The sequence below is a fragment of the Triticum aestivum genome, chromosome 3A (genome assembly GCF_018294505.1).
Source record: "Triticum aestivum cultivar Chinese Spring chromosome 3A, IWGSC CS RefSeq v2.1, whole genome shotgun sequence".
Taxonomy (NCBI): Eukaryota; Viridiplantae; Streptophyta; class Magnoliopsida; order Poales; family Poaceae; genus Triticum; species Triticum aestivum.
Window position 1 is genome coordinate 610,760,349 of NC_057800.1, and position 17,846 is coordinate 610,778,194.

At 44.6% G+C, this 17,846-nt stretch overlaps 3 protein-coding genes across 4 annotated transcripts; 2 read left to right on the plus strand and 1 right to left on the minus strand.

The window, feature by feature from the left end:
* The first annotated feature begins 2,258 nt into the window (after window positions 1-2,258).
* Window positions 2,259-7,692, plus strand: LOC123062579 (protein HESO1). The gene is made up of 9 exons (XM_044486158.1): window positions 2,259-2,502; window positions 3,471-3,630; window positions 4,240-4,401; window positions 4,757-4,935; window positions 5,013-5,108; window positions 5,201-5,270; window positions 5,350-5,480; window positions 6,257-6,364; window positions 6,456-7,692. The coding sequence occupies exons 2-9, from the start codon at window positions 3,480-3,482 to the stop codon at window positions 7,503-7,505; spliced, it is 1,947 nt and encodes a 648-aa protein (XP_044342093.1). The 5' UTR covers window positions 2,259-2,502; window positions 3,471-3,479; the 3' UTR covers window positions 7,506-7,692.
* A 1,723-nt stretch (window positions 7,693-9,415) lies between these two features.
* On the plus strand, window positions 9,416-17,365 carry LOC123057037 (protein HESO1-like). The gene is made up of 6 exons (XM_044480210.1): window positions 9,416-9,430; window positions 10,141-10,306; window positions 16,274-16,450; window positions 16,642-16,820; window positions 16,908-17,003; window positions 17,089-17,365. Exons 1-6 carry the CDS (start codon window positions 9,416-9,418, stop codon window positions 17,173-17,175), a joined length of 720 nt encoding a protein of 239 aa, XP_044336145.1. The 3' UTR covers window positions 17,176-17,365.
* On the minus strand, window positions 13,663-16,177 carry LOC123062580 (uncharacterized). Of its 2 annotated transcripts, none has more exons than XM_044486160.1 (2): window positions 14,365-16,177; window positions 13,663-14,038 (listed from the first exon to the last, which is right to left on the minus strand). In XM_044486160.1, the coding sequence occupies exons 1-2, from the start codon at window positions 15,437-15,439 to the stop codon at window positions 13,995-13,997; spliced, it is 1,119 nt and encodes a 372-aa protein (XP_044342095.1). In that variant the 5' UTR covers window positions 15,440-16,177; the 3' UTR covers window positions 13,663-13,994. The 2 variants fall into 2 exon arrangements, with proteins under 2 accessions (XP_044342095.1, XP_044342094.1); XM_044486159.1 differs by having other exon boundaries at window positions 14,236-16,177.
* Window positions 17,366-17,846: the final 481 nt, after the last annotated feature.

Genomic DNA, 17,846 nt, shown 5'->3' on the forward strand with positions numbered 1-17,846 from the left:
TTTCCTCCCGTCTGGCGCGCTTCCCAAAATTTGAATCCCGCGAGATCCGCGGAGAGCGGAACAACCTGTCAGACTGAAGACAAACACCCTCTACATCATCATTCAGAATTCAACCATGAAAGTTCACTCAACAACAACCAAGAATGGACCAAGGCGACTGAGAAAGGAATCGACGTCGTCTCCTCAACTCATTGTTTCAGGACAAGGCATATTCATAGCACAAAGAGTGTGTCGGAAGTGTTCTCAACCCCTTCCTCATTCAAACCCTGATCCATTCGGGGGCTAATGATGAAGCTATGTACCTAGGGTAGGGTCATGGACCTGTCCAGCATACCCTCCCCGAGGACATCTTTACAAAGAATCAGAAGCAGTCGAAGAGAAAATATCATCCACTCGACCATGAAGATGTGCTCACTCGACTTCCTTGAAGACACTCGACCACCTTGAAGACACTCGACCACCAGAAGACGAGAAGCCCTCCACTCTGCAACGGTCGCGACTTAAACCATAGCATTATGGGCATTTATAACACTTTATTGTAGACGTTACCAGTAACGCCCCACCTTTATGAACATTGAACCCTGTGTAACGGAGGGGAGCTGGGGTCCTGGCGCACTCTATATAAGCCACCCCCTCCTCTGGGACAGAGGTTCGCACTTTTGTAAACACACACACACACACGTATAATCCAGTCGACCGCCTCAGGGCACCGAGACATAGGGCTGTTACTTCCTCCGAGAAGGGCCTGAACTCGTAAAACTCGTGTGTACAACTACTCCATAGCTAGGATCTTGCCTCCTCATACCTACCCCCCATTCTACTGTCAGTCTTAGATCCACGACACCGGCAACCGAGATAATTCATGGTGATGGACACTCCGAACAACACACGAGGCGGCATATGAGGCACAACAAAAAACACCACAAAAATATGGCCCCACGCACCCCCGTGACTCACACGTCATGGACCCCTGAGCCCCCCCAGCTCGATGAGGAGCGCCTGTGCCCGATCGGATGTCGGGGAGGGTGCCAGGCAGGTCGCGGAGACGCGCCCGAATCAAACGAGTTGGAAGGCACTTGCTAGCGAGGATACCCCTAGGAGGCGGGTACTCCAACATCTTTTATATGAGTAATTATTAGTTTAGATTAAAGGAAACCAGTTTAAATTGCTAGGGCAATTGCGCGCTCCCATCAGCTACCTCGGTCATATGTCACATGTCCCATGAGCTCGCACACTGGCTCCATCTTCTACTCATCTCTACGGAGGACTATCTTATCCACTTCTTTTCCCGAACGTGTCCCCATCCCTTTCTTTCCCCTTTGCCTACTTCTGGATCCTGGCCATCGCCTCCCCCTCCATTTCTAAAGATGACATGGATGCGGTTCCTCGAGCACTGGTTCGCAACTCGGTTGCGTCCCCAAGTGAACATAAGCGAAGAGAAGCACCTCCCCACGATTCCGAGTGAAATCTATAAGAGCGGGAAGAAAAATGATGCAAGCAAGGTGTCGCTACAAGGTAAAGGCGTACAAGAGTGACACGACACACAACTGCAAACCCATTACTGCTGCTATGAGTAGAGATGCGCGCTGCTGCAATGGCTGGTGGTCGCTGCTGCAAAGGAGACGAGAGGCGAGGCAAGATTAGGCACCGGTGCTGAGGTGGTCGACGATGGTGCAATTGCGGCCGACGATGCTACAAACGCGGCCACGTCAGATGATGGCTGCTACGAGGGGGGCCACCAATGCCTGGATCCGGCCAACATCTGTTGCATCCACGTGTGATGTTGTGAAGGGGCTGCGCGGTGTGGCAAGTCGACGGGCAGTGATGTCACATCCTGAGTCAACACCGAGGGAAGAGAGATGACCGTGCAACGTCATGAGGGGGTGATCAGAGGATGGGTTTGACCATGCAAGGTGGATCTAGCTACTAATAGCAACAAAATCGAACGGTGTGCGAGGCGGCTTCGTTCGTCCTATCGCCGAGCCGATGCAGAGCGTTGCCCTAGATTTAAAGTATGATATTCTATAGTGGCCTTGTATATAAAAATGGAGGGAGTACTATGTTTAAAAATCAGCCTTTCATTTTGAGAGAAAAAAAAACAGCCTTAGCACCGAAGGTACTAGGGAATGACAAAGGGTAGAGTACATTTAATTTACATCTGTAAAGGAAGTGTGATCGAGTCAGCATCGTACCACATTAACCACCCCAAGGCCCACAGATCCATCGAAAGCTTCGTTTCCGGCTTTCCTCTGGCGCGTGCCGCTTCGGCGTCTCCGAACCAGACCAGGTCTCCGCCCTCGTTTCAACTCGGCGCGGCCGCTGCATAACCCTTTCCCCCCCTGCCATGGTCTCCTCCACCTCTCGCCCCTCGTCGACCTGCCCCCCTTGACCCGACCCGACGACGCGACTTCACCGCACGCGGCCGCCGCCGTCGCCGCCACTCAGCGGCCGCCGACTTCGCGCTCCCCCAGTAACCCAGATCCACCCCCCGTTTTTCTCCAGGTAAAAATCCCCTCGCCACTCCGCGTCGGCTAGTCCGTACGACCCCCCTCCCGGCATGAAATTTTGGGATAGGGGTCTTTCGATTGTGGGGGGTTTCGCTGGCCATCGCGGTAGCCCCCCCGCCGCTCTGATTAAAGAATGCGTCTTGCTTCGAGGGCTGATACTCGATGCATGGAAGCACGCCATGTCAGTGCTTTGCTTTCTACTACTAGCCTAGCGCTCACGGTGGGCAGCACTAGTTGTGGTGCATCAGCCTAATTAAGCTACTTTTAAGACTCAGGTTTTGCCTTTGCGTGGATGAGCAAAAGCTGCAATATACAGAAAATTTGATGAAAAAAATTTCGCGTTTGAGGCAGAAATCACTCACGGCATCGGCATGGGAGCTTTTTCTGTGGATTGTTTCCCATGTTGTGTGTTAATGGTAGGTAAGGTAAACACAAACAAGATAGGACATGCACAAAAAGGTTCCATTCCTTGACTTGGGCAGTGATGCTTCCCCTCATACCATAGTTGAATATGGTAGGAGATTTTCAAAGTACCCCACTCCTCCGAGTTGCATTGAGGGTAGTCCACTCCATGTGCCTTGTTTACATCAAGATCCTAGGGGAGTCACATATATATACTCAAAATCCCCATTACGTTAAAACTTGGTAGCGCTGCCCCTAAATCCATACTGCCTTCTCATTATGAAGATTCTAGGTTTTAGTTTGTGGTCTCCATAAATTTTCTACTTTTAGAGAGTTACGGATATGTTTGGTTCTCTCAGAGAATGCAGTGCTCCACTAAGTTCTTTCTTTGTTACGGTTCTTTGAAAACATGGCTCGTACATTCTGTCCTGGAAAATTTTGTATGAAAGAAAACCAGGGCAATCATTGTACTTGTAACTGGTGTTTAGCGGTGCTAATTGACACTCATATTACTTCTCCCTTTTTTTCTTGCTTTGGTCTCATGTTTCTTCTTGGCTTCAGTATTTCAGCATGATTGAACTTGCCCCCAACAACGATGTGCTGGAGAAGTGCATTAAAGACATCCTCTCTCAAATAAAACCGGCAGATGATGATCTGAACAAAAGACTATCTGCAATTAAGGAGCTGGAAGTTTCCATGCAACCAGTTGCAGCCTTGAAAGGTAACTTACTCCTTTACTACCATGGGAGCCTTATCCATTATTTGGAAATGAGCCTGATATTGACAGTGAAGTTTGTGCTGCACTCTGCACTACTGAAGGGAAAGCCTTTTCCTTTTGTCCATGGACTTTTGATATAAATTTCTGAAACACAGTATTTGTAATCCGTTACAGGACGTCTGCAAAGTTGAATATATCCCCAAAGGTTTTCCATAGAGTCTATCATATTCCTAAAGAACCCTAGAGTAGTTTGTGTTTGAGAATAGCAAAGAACCAAAGACGATAGATGAGAAGCGGTAATCTAGTCACCTGTGAATGCACTTCATTTGGAGACTAAGTATTGCAATGGTGACTCATTGACAGGTCCAGGTGTCTGCCACTGTGTAACTAGTGACCTATGGCGGCAATATGGGATTTGCTAGGTTATGAGCTGCTCAAATGACACACAATGATCTTTACCAGAGGATAGATTTATTTCTTGTCATAGACTTAATTAACCAACATACAGGTCAAGAAATTTGAAATTTCTATAATGACAAGTGAAAGGTGTTTGAAGTTTCTCATGATACAGTTTAAATGTTGCTTTACCTGATTTTCTCACTTTCCTTACAGGTGCTGCTGCAAAACCTTTCGGATCCTTTCTATCAAATCTATACTCAAAATCAGGAGATTTGGATATATCAGTTCAGCTCATGAATAGCTCAAACCTTCCTATAAACAAGAAAAAGAAGATAAGTATCTTGAAAGCAGTAAGGACAGCTTTGCAAAGGGGAGGTAATTCTATCTATTCTACAATACATAAGCCTACATAATGCGTTGCCTGATCACTCTATCCTGCGAATAGCATTAACCAGAATGATGAATTTCTAGTTTCGACTTGTGAATACTCATAGCTTTTGTGGTAAAACAGTCATCATATGTTTGTGTGCACCAAGTAGTACAAATCATGTGAGGGACCATCATTCTAACTTATGTGTTGGCTGTGATTTATTCAAGAATTTCATTATTGTTCTGTGGTTAGTGAATTTATTGTGGCACTTTGTTTTTTTGCCCCTGTAATGGTTTTTAGCACTCCATGCCTACTGAACATCTCATTTAAATTTGGTTGTGCTCCTTTTATTGTATTTAGGTGTTTATGGATATATGGAGTTCATTCCTCAAGCAAGAGTCCCAGTTCTTCAGTACGTGAGCAACCGCTTTGGCATTTCCTGCGATTTATCCGTTGATAACTACCCTGGTCGAATTAAATCCAAAATCTTCTACTGGATCAGTACTTTGGATGAGCGCTTTGGTGATATGGTTTTATTGGTAAGCTCCGAAGTGATAGTCCTTTGCTGATGGGTTTTTCTAGTAAACCCAAGGCTCAGCATCAAGTTTCCTTGCAGATCAAGGAGTGGGCAAAAGCTCAAAACATTAATGATCCAAAAAGTGGGACCCTGAACTCCTATTCGCTTTGCCTACTTGTTCTCTTTCATTTTCAGGTAATACTTCTTACTTTGGAAGTTAAGTCCAATTATCTTGTTTATCGTTTCAATAATATCTTTTGCTTACCTCTCTGATGCTAAATTTTGAGACATGTGAGCCAGCAATCCTACCACCTTTGGAGGACATTTATGAAGGGAATATCACAGAAGATTTTGCAGGTTCAGTGAACTCATATTTTCTCTGATGGTTGTCTAGCGTACTAGTTCCTGGTAACTTACTCATTACAGTCACATGTAGACATGACGCTTTATAATGAGGAACATCTTGACGAGGTTTGTGCTGCAAATATAGCAAAATTTCAAAGCCAGAACAAGGAACAAAGAAATGAAAGCTCTCTTTGTCATCTCCTTGCAACCTTTTTTCACAAGGTAACTGAGCATTGTGCCCTCACTATCTTTGCTAAGCCAACCATCTCTCTGACTATCTTAATTGTACTCTTATCACTTGTAGTTAACATCTTCATAAAACAGGCTACTTGTGTTTTCAGGAAATTTCCTTTTTGTCTTGGTTACGGTCATTTAATTTCCTGGTACACTTTTAGGCCATATTTTAATTAGTTGAGTTTCCCATTCCCTGATTTTGAAATGCACCTTCCATTTTGTTGATACTTCAACTAATTGATAGGAGCTTTCAGGACAGTGATAACAGAAATATTTCACTAGAATTTGTCATACAACTTACAAGGAGGCGAAATGCTAATTGATATGATAGGATATTTCAGAGCAATAATAGCATAAATATTTTACTAGAATTTGTTAAACTCCATATAACTAGTTATATTCCACAGGACAGTGTCACACAGCATCAGCCAGTCGCAAACTGTCCCATATTGTTTATTTTGCTGGGGTTACATTCCCAATAAAGCAAACTATCTTCTTTGCATTCGCTAAATATGCTAATCCCTTGGTTTCATGGATTAGTTCATGTTGCTAGCTTAAGTTTTTGAAGTTTTTGCCAATGAAAGCACGTTTAGCATTTATCCGCTATTACTCATTTGCTGGATGAGTATGTGCAATGGAATTTGGTATGGATAAATATTTTGATACCAAAAGGACACAACCATTCTCATGTCAAAAGGCATTCTGCATTTCCTCATTTTTACCTCAAGAAACAAGCCTAACTGGTGATCTTGTATTGTTTGCAGTTTTGTCACATTGACTCCCTTTCGAGTGATGTGATATCTACCTACACGGGTCAGTTCAAGAAGATTCAGGACATTCCAATTTTGAGGAAGAAACCCTATAGCTTGTTTGTAAGACCAATATCCTGTGCATTTTGCTGCTGATATAATCAAGAATTTACCCTACATACTGACATGACATCTGTTCGTTACTCTTGTTTAGGTCGAAGATCCAGTTGAGAGGCCTGATAATGCTGCTAGAGCGGTTGGTGAGAGAGGGCTCCTCCTAATTGCTAGCGCCTTCAGTGATGCTAAGAACAAGTTAGCTTCTCTCGAGCATACTGACCGAAACGACTTACTGGCAATGTTGTCCACACCTGGTGTTTGCTCAAAACTTGGTGGAAGAGTCATCGCTAACAATTATACAAATACCCCGCAAAGGACTCGACAACATGTAATCAACGTGGGAGCTAAGGTATCTAATAATCAACCTCGCCTCAGAGCCAAAGGATTTACAGGAAGCAGACCAGTCAAGAATCCTACTCAGGCAAACACTGTCCAGAATCCTACTCAGGTGAACACTGATACTGCAGGGCGCCAAACGCCAGGACACCACCGAAATCATGACCCTCCTCAGGTTTATGCTAACGCAGCAGTTCATCAGCCATCAAGACAGCCAGGGCTATACACAAACCATTATCCCTCATCGGCATATACTTCGGGCCGCCAAACAACAGGATCATACCTGAGTCAGAGCCATCCACAGGCGCACACTACATGGGGCCCGACAGGGGTACCATACGAGAATCATAATCATCAACCGGCGTATACCCCAGTGTACCAAGCAGCAGGGCCGTACTACTATCCGAGTCAACAGCAGCCTCATACAAGCGGGTTCCAAACACCAGGATCATACCAGAACGAGTATCAGAGTCAGTCGCCTGTTCATACAAGCGGGATCCAAAGGCCAGGACCATACAACTATCATAGTCAACCGCAGGGTCATACAACTGGGGTTCACATGCCAGGACAATACCAGAATGGATGTTACAATCAGCTGGCGTATACTGCAGGCCAAGGATCACACCAGAACTGGCGTGGGGCGCAATACACACCCGGCCATCAGGCGAGGTATTATAGGAATGGGGTGACTACAAGGTACGAGCCTGTTGCTGGAGGACTCCAGAATGGACCGGCACGGGCACGGGACTCGCGGTCGCAAGGCTCCTCAAGCCGTACGGAATGGCGAGGAAGCAGCCAACATCAGACCTGACCAGAACTGTTAGTCGCAGCAAAGATAGCAATTTGCTGTTTCCATTGGCTGACAAAATGTATCGATTTCGATTTCATGATGTATGTCATCCTTCATACTTTAGCTTGTCGCGAAGGCAATGTAACGATTTCCACTAAAGATTTTGTGCAGAATGTTTCGCTGGTGAAATGTCACTTGAGATGCCAAACCTTGCATTTCCCTCTTCCCTGATGATGACTAGAGCGTTGTTGCCTTTATCCACTGAACTTTGATGGACATGCATTCCCCTTGTGCTGCATCTTCTCTTTTAGAGCAGTGACTAGGGGTTTCAATGCTTAGTGTACCCGTAAATGCAATTTTCTTAGAAAAATGCTACATATCACTGCTTTTGACTTGAGCATTTTGCCCTCGGTCCTCCTTCCCTCGGCTATTGTACTGAACGTGTTCTTTCGGGTGGTACGTGATGGTCATGACCAATGAGCAATGAAAGAGAGAAGAAATAGATCAAAAGGAAAATGGGGCAGTCTTTGCCTTTCTTTTTGCGGAAAAAACTTCCGATCTACTCCATCAAACATCATGGCAGTATAAGAACACGAGAAGTAGTAAAATTTATGTCCGTAGACCATCTAGCGACGACTACAACCATTTGGAGGGAGCCGAAGACGCGTCACTGTCATTGCCCCACTTCACTGGAACTGAGCAAACCTTGTTGTAATAAACGCAAACCTTGTTGTAGTAGACAATAGTAAATCATTGTGTTAAGGCTTAAGACCCTAAAGGACAAACACACAACAACAACGCCGCCAATCAAGAGAAGTACAAGGATCCAACCTATAGACATATGAATGTAGCCCGAACGAAGCTTGAGTCTTCGCATATCCATCAAAGACAAACACCAATTCCGTGAGATCCGCCGGAGACACGCCTCCACACGCAGTCCGACGACGCGAAACACACCACTAGGATGGGCTAGGCAGTACAAACCTTATTTCATCTTCAGGGAGCCACGGTCGCCCCCGCCTCACCTTCCTAAGTAGGATACAATCCATAAACAAATTAAAAAAAACACCAAAAATGAAGCATGAGCCCTCCCGCCGGTAAGGGTCGGGATTCACCGCCCTGATTGGCCCTAAGGCCACAGGGGACGAGGCAGATTGACGGCAGCGCCGACGGGAGGCGAAAAAACCCTAAACGCCTGGGGTCTTTCTTTCTTTCAGGAGAAGGGGTAGTGCTTGGTACATGGTACGCATGTGTATGCCCGAGCACTAGCTTTTCACTGTTTTGTTTTTCAAGAGTTGACGAGAAAAAAAAGGTATACATGAAATCAAATTTCACGAAACTTGGATACAAAGTTATTGAATATCATTTGATTATCACATTTTTTTGCGGGGGATTTGATTATCATATTATCTCTACTTCTCTAGCTCAGGCTTCTTTAGATTCCCTTGATGAAATTTATGAAAAAATGACGGAGAGCAACACGGTGCGGGCGGGACCGTGCTGCACGAATGAAACTTTATGACAATTTATGGAACTTTATGAAAATCATAATACGTAGTATTGACTATGAATGAAATTTTATGGCACACGACCGCTTCTACAAGAAGCCGCTTCGGCCTTCGGCACTTCACCGCTTCGACGCCAACGCGCGGTGGTCTCTCGCCCCTCCTCCGCCCAGTCCGTCTCGGCGACCCTGTCCCGCTCCCGCCGCAAGCGGGCTCCGCCGCCTCCTCGACCGTAGCCGCCGACGGCTCGTCGCCTCAGAAGACTCCCCGTCCAGCCGCAACTTCCCCGAGGTAATTAAGCTCATGGCCTCTTCGATCGGTTTATCGCTTCGTCCGCTGGTTGGTTTCGTTGATCGCGGAAGTTAGGGTTTATCTGCTGCCATTCATATAGAAACCTACGCACACATTGTCTTGCTTCTCACGTTGATGGAGATGGAAGAGGTAGTGATTAGTGAATGCCGACAAAGTTTGCCATATAGCTACAAGAAAAGTTTTAAAAGTTTTTTGGCTGACTAAAGCGCGTGCATGCTTAAGCACAATTATGCTCACATTAAGCACAATTAAGAGCTAGGTGTTTGCCATCGCTAGGCGTGCTTAAGAAGGCGCACCTTTTTAACTATGCCTGCAAGTTCTCAGTTTCAGATCTGGGTTTTCTCAGTATGTTTCAATTTTGGGAAGAAGAAAGATATACTATTTGATTCCCTAAGAGATTTTTTTTCGGTCAAGAATATTTAACAAACATCGGAATACATGATTGAGAACATAGCTACGTGGCATCATTTACGTTCTGTTTGAGCAAGTATGTACAAATGAAAACCAGCGCAACCATTCTCCTTGTAACTTGCAGTTAGAATTTTCTTAGGTGGTAGATTTAGAAGCAGAAGCAGGCTTACTTCTTTAATGTCGACATCCAGATATCCAACGCTTGACACTCACCATCCAAACCGAGGCACGTGTGCGTGAGGCACAACTACAATGCCGTTTCGGACTGTCAGTTGTCGGTGTTGCCTACCTTGACTATTTATTGTACATATATCTTTTCGCTATATCAATCCATCAAGACGCAAGGAAGGGAATCCTTAAGTTGAATTTGGTCGTACGTGATTTATAATGCTATATGCTCGTTTAACTTACTCATTATGTTATTGTAGGGTTTCAGCATGATTGTGATTGTGCGGGACTTTTCTTTAGTGGGGGAGTGTATTGAGGAAGTTCTCTCTGTAATCAAGCCGACGGAGGACGATCGAAACAAACGTCTGGAAACAATTCAAGAGTTTGTGAATTCCATCTATTCAGCTGCTGATTTGGGAGGTAGCTTCTCATTATTTGGTCACCACAAGGTTCTTTTCCATAATTTAAAAACAAAATCCTGATAATATTTATTAAGGGTGCAATGATGTGATTGTTTGTCATCAAGCTTGGTATTGCTTACTATAGAAGGAAAATGTTTTCCCTTCTTATGCATGCTCTATTATGGTCTATGGATGTGCATTCCTGGTAGACTACTTTAACATAGTAAGCCCAATCTCAACAGTTTATTGAGACCACTGACAAGTGACAAGATTGTAAAATCTATAAACCTTCATGGGATAGCTTCGGTTTGTGAAAATTGACCGGCAACTTTTTTCATACTGCGAGTGTTGTAGGCGAAATTCAACAGTTTATTTCTTCCCTAAGTCTATCTATGCCTAGTCAGTCGATGCAAATGTTACTGAAGTTTTGAGGGAGGTGTTGAGAGGTTATTACTTATTAGTACTACAGTTTCTGAGTGTTGGATTTTCCTTAACAGATGCTGCTGTCTGAAGTGTGGTGGGTTTGGGAAATTTCTGGATAACTCTCTTCCTCTCTAGTCTGTACAATACATATACTGGTTTACATGGGCCATGTGGGCCAGATTCACACATATACAGCCCAACACTCCCCCTCAAGATGGGTGATAGATATCTATCATTCCCATCTTGTCACACGCAGAATTACACTCCTTGACACTTAAACCCTTAGTTAAACAATCAGCCACTTGTTCTCTAGAGCTCACATAACTTATCCTGATTATGCCATCATCTAACTTCTCCTTGATGAAGAAGCGGTCTATCTCGACATGCTTCGTTCTGTCATGCTGAACTGGATTATTAGCAATGCTGATAGCTGATTTATTATCACACCATAACCTTAGGGGATCCTTCCTTATTACCTTTAACTCAGAGAGAAGATTTCTTACCCATAACATCTCACTCAAGCCTTGTGAAATAGCTCTATATTCAGCTTCAGCTGTTGATTTGGACACCACTGGCTTCTTCTTACTTCGCCATGACACCAAGTTTCCCCCAACAAACACACAATAACCAGAAGTTTATCTTCTGTCATCCAAACAACTTCCCCAGTCTGCATCACAGTATCCATCTATATTAAGATGCCCATTCTTCTTAAACCATAGCCCCCTTCCTGGATTACCCTTCAGATATCGGAGGATTCGATAGACAGCCTCTAAGTGTCCACTCCTAGGATCATGCATGTATCTGCTCACCACACTCACTGCATATGAGATATCGGGTCGTGTATGACATAGGTAGATGAGCCTTCCAACAAGTCTCTGGTACTTCCCCTTATCCACTGGTTCCCCAGATTCAGCACATAACTTATGATTCTGGTCAATAGGTGTTGAAGCAGGCCTACACCCAAGCATGCCTGTATCACTAAGCAAGTCGAGAGCATACTTCCGTTGTGACAGAACAATTCCTTTAGGGGATCTAGCAATTTCTATACCAAGAAAGTACTTCAGTTGGCCTAAATCCTTTACCTCAAACTCCTTGCTCAGGCTCTTCTTTAGTCGTGATATTTCCACATCATCATCTCCGGTGATTATAATATCATCCACATACACCGCAAGGATTGTAATCTGACAATTTGAGTGCCGGTAGAATACTGTATGATCCCCATTGCACTGTTTATATCCCATATTGCACACAGCATGTCTGAATCTATCAAACCATGCTCGTGGAGACTGTTTGAGGCCATACAAAGACTTCCTTAACTTGCATACCTTTCTTGATGTCTCGGGCTTTGAGAAACCAGGTGGAATCTCCATGTAAACTTCCTCATGTAAATCACCATGCAGGAATGCATTCTTTACATCTAACTGATGCAAAGCCCAACCAAAGTTAGTGGCATAAGAAATTAAGGTTCTCACTGTGCCCATCTTTGCGACAGGTGCAAAAGTCTCATCATAATCAATCCCGTATGTCTGACTATAGCCCCTAGCCACTAACCTTGCCTTGTATCTTTCTACCCTTCCTTCAGGAGTCTGCTTCACAGTATACACCCATTTACAGCTAACCGGTCGTTTTCCTGCTGGAAGAGGTACAATATCCCATGTCTTGTTCTTTTCAAGTGCTCTCATTTCCTCCAACATTGCCTCGTACCACTTTGGATCCTGCTTTGCCATTTTCCAATCTCTTGGAGTCACCACAGATTGCAATGATGCAATGAATGCTTTGTATCTCGGAGACAGAGATGTATATGATACGTAATTAGCTATGTCATGCTGAAAACCATACCTCTCTGGAGGTTTTCCAGCTCCAACTCGGGTTCCTTTCCTCCAGGCAATAGGCAAGTTCATTGAATCGTTTACATTAGATGGAGTTGGAGTGGCACATGTCTCACCATCAGACAATTCAACAATTTCAACACTTGTTGGAGCCTGTTGCTCTGTTGGAGCCTGTTGCTCCCCCTGCACATGTGTGTCACTTGCTATTGGAGATTGTTGTTGTTGCTGCTCATCTTGTAGTTGCCTCCTGGTATAGACCCTTAAATTTTCTTCCTCATTTGGCTTTCTCTATTTCTCTTCAGTCATAGGTTGCCTCCTGGTATACACCCTTAGATTTTCTTCCTCATTTGGCTTTCTCCATCTCTCTTCCCTTGCATGACATGGAATTGAACTAACCACAACTCTCAGTGGTTCATCTTCCTTTGTCCTTGGTGGTTCACTCCCGCCCTCTCGACTAGCACCACTCATGCTAGGAGAGTCGAAGTCAAATAACGAGCTGAGATCCGTTTTTTCTCCATAAAACGGTTCAGACTCCTGAATGTCACATCCATGCTCACAAATGTTCTCCACTCGCTGGGACTCCAACACTTGTATCCCTTCTGACCAGATGGGTAACCTATGAAGATGCACTTTACTGCTCGTGGATCCAATTTTCCCACTGAGGGTCTATGATCCCGGACAAAGCAGGTGCATCCAAATACCTTAGGAGGAACTAAGAATTTGTTCTCACCTAGTAACATCTCACATGGCGACTTCATTCCAATCACCCTTGACGGCATCCGGTTGATGAGGAATGTAGCTGTTATTACAGCCTCACTCCACAAGAATTTTGGCACGTTCATTGTATACATTAGTGACCGAGCAACCTCCAAAATATGGCGATTCTTCCTCTCAGCTACTCCGTTTTGAGGTGGTGTACCCGAACAAGATGTTTGGTGCAATATACCTTGACTTGATAGGAATGTGACAAACTCCTTATTCACATACTCTGTCCCATTATCTGTCCTGATCATCTATATCCGTGTATTGAACTGATTTTTCACATAAGCATAGAAATACTGAAAGCATTTAAAAACCTCATCCTTATGCTTCATAAGATACACCCATGTCATACGAGTATAGCAATCAATGAATGTAACAAAGTACTTCATTCCACTTAGAGAGATAACAGGACATGTCCACACATCTGAGTGAACAAGCATAAAAGGGGAAATACTCCTAAGACCCTTACTCACATAAGATGTCCTTGTGTGTTTAGCAAACTCACATGCATCACACACAAGCTTGTTCTTATCCACCCCACACATTACATCGGGAAAGACTTTACTCATCTTCTCAAAAGACATATGTCCCATTCTACAATGGTGAAGCATTACCTTTGTTTCCTTTTCTCCCATCATTGTTGCTAACATCGTAGACACCGCATTATTTGGCACCTCGCGATCCATGTACCATAGCCCATTACGCCTGGTTCCAGTCCCAAGCCTCTTCCCCGTTTGCCTCTCCTGAATTAGACATAAATAGCGGTCAACTATTACTCGACAATCCACATCGTCAACCAAAGCACTCATTGACATAAGATTGACTGGAAAGGCAGGAACATGCAAAACAGATGAAAGTTTAATAGATGGTGTGCATTGTATTGTGCCAATGCCTTTAATGGGTTGTGAGGTGCCATCAGCAGTTTGGATAGTCTCCTTACATGTGGGTGGATATGGAATATATGACTCAAATTCCATTGATGTGCCGGCAACATGCTTTGATGCCCCCGAATCTAATATCCAATCAGGATGTGATCTTTGTGAGAGAATAGATGCATGAGCACAATTACCTTCATCTGTAGATACAAAGTGAGCAAAGTTGCCGTAACTACAATCCTCATGATCCTTATCACCTGTGCTTTCTGTTCTTTTCTTTGATTCTTCTTGGGTTGCGAGTGAGGATCCTTCTTCTGAGACTGCCACATTTGCCCTTTGACCACCAGAGTATCCCTGGCCTCGGCCTCCCCTTAATCCACCTCGGTTATATCCTCTCCCCCTTCCACGCATGTTCCTACGTGGAGCCGTGCAAGAACGAATCAAATGACCCTTCTCACCGCAGTTGAAGCATTCTCTGCTCTTATAGTCGATTGCTATGAAGGCTGGATGAGATGGAGTCGTTGTATTGTTCTTCATCAACTTTAATCGGACCTCCTCCTGTGCCATTGCTGCTATGGCATCCTCTAAGGCAGGTAGAGTAGGTTGATGAAATAAAGTAGCACGTCTCGCCTCAAATTCAGAGTTCAATCCTTTGAGAAACTGCATCACTCGTCTGCGTTCAATCCATTTTCTAGCAGCTGCTATGCAATCTGCATGTGGCAAATCCAGAGGATCATAGTGATCTAAATCAGCCCACAAACGCTGCAGTTCAGCAACATACTCCATCACAGAATTTTCCCCTTGTATGAGTTCACCAACTCTCTCCTCTGTTTCAGCTATTAACATCACATTCCCTTCACCTGAGTACAGTTTTGAGAGGGTTTTCCATACCTCAGTAGCAGTTGAGATAGTCTCAACAGTTGCAGTTATGGTTGGAGACAAGGAGTTCAACAACCATGCCACTATCAAAGAGTTGGTACTGCTCCATGTCCTCCATTCTGAAGTTTTCTTGTCTCCTGGCTCCTCTGCCTCACCACTGACAAAGCCCTCAAGCCCTTTAGTCCTCAAGATGAGTAGCGCCCTTCTTGACCAGCTCAAATAATTCTTAACACCTTCCAGCTTAATTTCATTTGGCATCAAGTCAATTTTCTGAATTGGCTCAATGTGAGGAACAATTGCATTATTTAGAGATGCTGCAGCTCCTACCTTGGCTGTTAGGAGCTCAGCCAATTTTTCAATTGCCTTCTCGAGTCCCTGATTTTCTCCCATGTCTTGCCTCAATCACAGCAGGCAAGAACTTTCCTTCTTCCTCAGTACGCTATCTAGCAGCCCCTCACACAGCAGCACCAAATCAATCCAGGAGCTCTTACCTCCTCTTCTCTGCTAACTCCACTGTAGTACACCACCAGCAGCAACAGAGTCAGCAGCAGCACTTGCAAGCAGCAACAACAGCATCTTCCTCCTTCTCCTCTGCAAACAACAGCAGTTCTAGCACACAGCAGCCACAAGCAGCAGCAGTGCAAAGAGCACCCTCTGCCGCACCAACAGCAAGCAGCAGCAACTGCAGACTGTTCTCAGTCTTTCTCCAGCAGCAGCAAGCCAGCCGCACAAGCAGCAAACCAGCCAGTACTTGGCCTCTCCCCTGGCGCAGCCGCCTCCTTCCTCTGCCCTCTGCCACACACAGTAGCACCCGCAGCACCAGGAGCACTTCGCGCGCGCGCACCTCTTCATGTGAGAGAGCAGTGCCGCCTGTAGCCTCCAATCCCCTCCAGGCGCTCCGCAGGCAGCCCGCGCGCTCGCACGCAGCCGCGCCCGCCGGCCCTCTCCAGGCGCGCCTCTACCGCCGCCGGTCCCGCCTCCAGTGCCCCGCGCAACACACGCGCGCCAACAACCACCCTGGGTGCCCGGAGCTCCGCCCCACGCTGCCGATTCACCGCCGGCGACCTACAGAACCCAGCATCGCCTCCCGCCTGTGCTCTGACACCATGAAGTGTGGTGGGTTTGGGAAATTTCTGGATAACTCTCTTCCTCTCTAGTCTGTACAATACATATACTGGTTTACATGGGCCATGTGGGCCAGATTCACACATATACAGCCCAACACTGTCAAACCTTTTGGATCCTTCGCATCAAATCTTTATGCAAAATCAGGTGATTTGGATGTATCGGTTGAGCTGTCAAATGACCCTGACTCCCTTACAACCAAGAAAAAGAAGCAAGCCTTGAGAGTCAAAAGAATAAATGCCTTGAGTGAAGTAAGGAGAGTTTTACAAATCAAAGGTAACTTCTTTTTGGAACCATGCATCTGCGTGAAGAATGAAAGATCTTTACTGTAACGTATATGTTGATCAATCTCCGGAGTTGCTTGATTAAATGCAATACCCTCAGTTGTTGTGCGGCTGTGCTGATTTAGATTTTATGAGGCAAGTTATTTTTTTCTCGTTTAAATTATGTTTTCATACTTCATTCAGGTGTTGCTAGGGATGTGCAGTTCATTCCTACTGCAAGGGTTCCAGTTCTTAGTTATGTGAGCAACAAATTTGGCATTTCCTGTGATATATCCATCGATAACTACCCTGGTCGAATTAAATCCAGAGTGCTATACTGGCTCAATACTCTAGATAAGCGCTTTGGTGATATGGTTTTGTTGGTGAGCTCTCTGTATCCATTTTCTTAAATTTTCTGTCTCCACGATTTCTTAGTTAAGCCCAAGGCTCAGCATCACATTTCCTTGCAGGTCAAGGAATGGGCAAAAGCTCAAAACATTAATGATCCAAAAAACGGAACCCTGAACTCATATTCGCTTTTCTTACTTGTCATCTTTTATTTCCAGGTGTTTTCCCTAATTCTTATTCGTAGTTTTAACAAAATGGAACTCCGAAATCCTATTGCTCACGCTCTTTACCTGTATTTTCCAGACTTGTACGCCTGCAATTTTTCCACCTATGAACGAGTTTTTTGATGTGGACGATCCAGCAGGCGAGACAAAATTGGCTTGTTTGTGAGACTGACGATTGTGCAGTGTACTGTGTATTAGTGTTGGTAATTTACTCGTCACGTTCACATGCAGAAATGGGGTTTATTGATGAAAAACATCTTGATGTGGTCTGTGCAGCAAATATAAAAAAATTTCAGCTCCAGAACATAGGGCAAAGAAATCAGAGCTCTCTTTGGGCTCTCCTTGTAGGATTTTTTGCGAAGGTAACTGAACATATTGTTCACTATTTTGACTACATTAGCCTTTCCTCTGAGGCTCTGACTACCTAAATTCTAGACACTGAATGTGTTATTCGTGTTTCTAAGTGCATTTTATTCTACTTATGTCATAGCCATTAGCTGCCATTTTTAGGCCTTCTTTTTGTCTATCTTGCAATCTTCATTATCATATCATAATAAAGTAAGCATAGTGGGTGTTAATGAATTTAGATTTCTAGCCAAGGAGAAGCTCAAGCAAAGCCATAAATGACTAGGACTATATGAGAGGGGTAGGTTTGTAGGTGGCTCAAGTTAGTTTGTGATCCTTACAGGGTTATAACTTGAAGTCCAGTTTGAGTCCACCCATATAGATTGATCTATTTGGATTATGTTGTCGGTAAATGAGCTAATCGCTTCACCTCATCAAAATTAGTTCATTTATGTTTGCCAAGATATAAATTTGGTGTGCTATTTGTAGCAT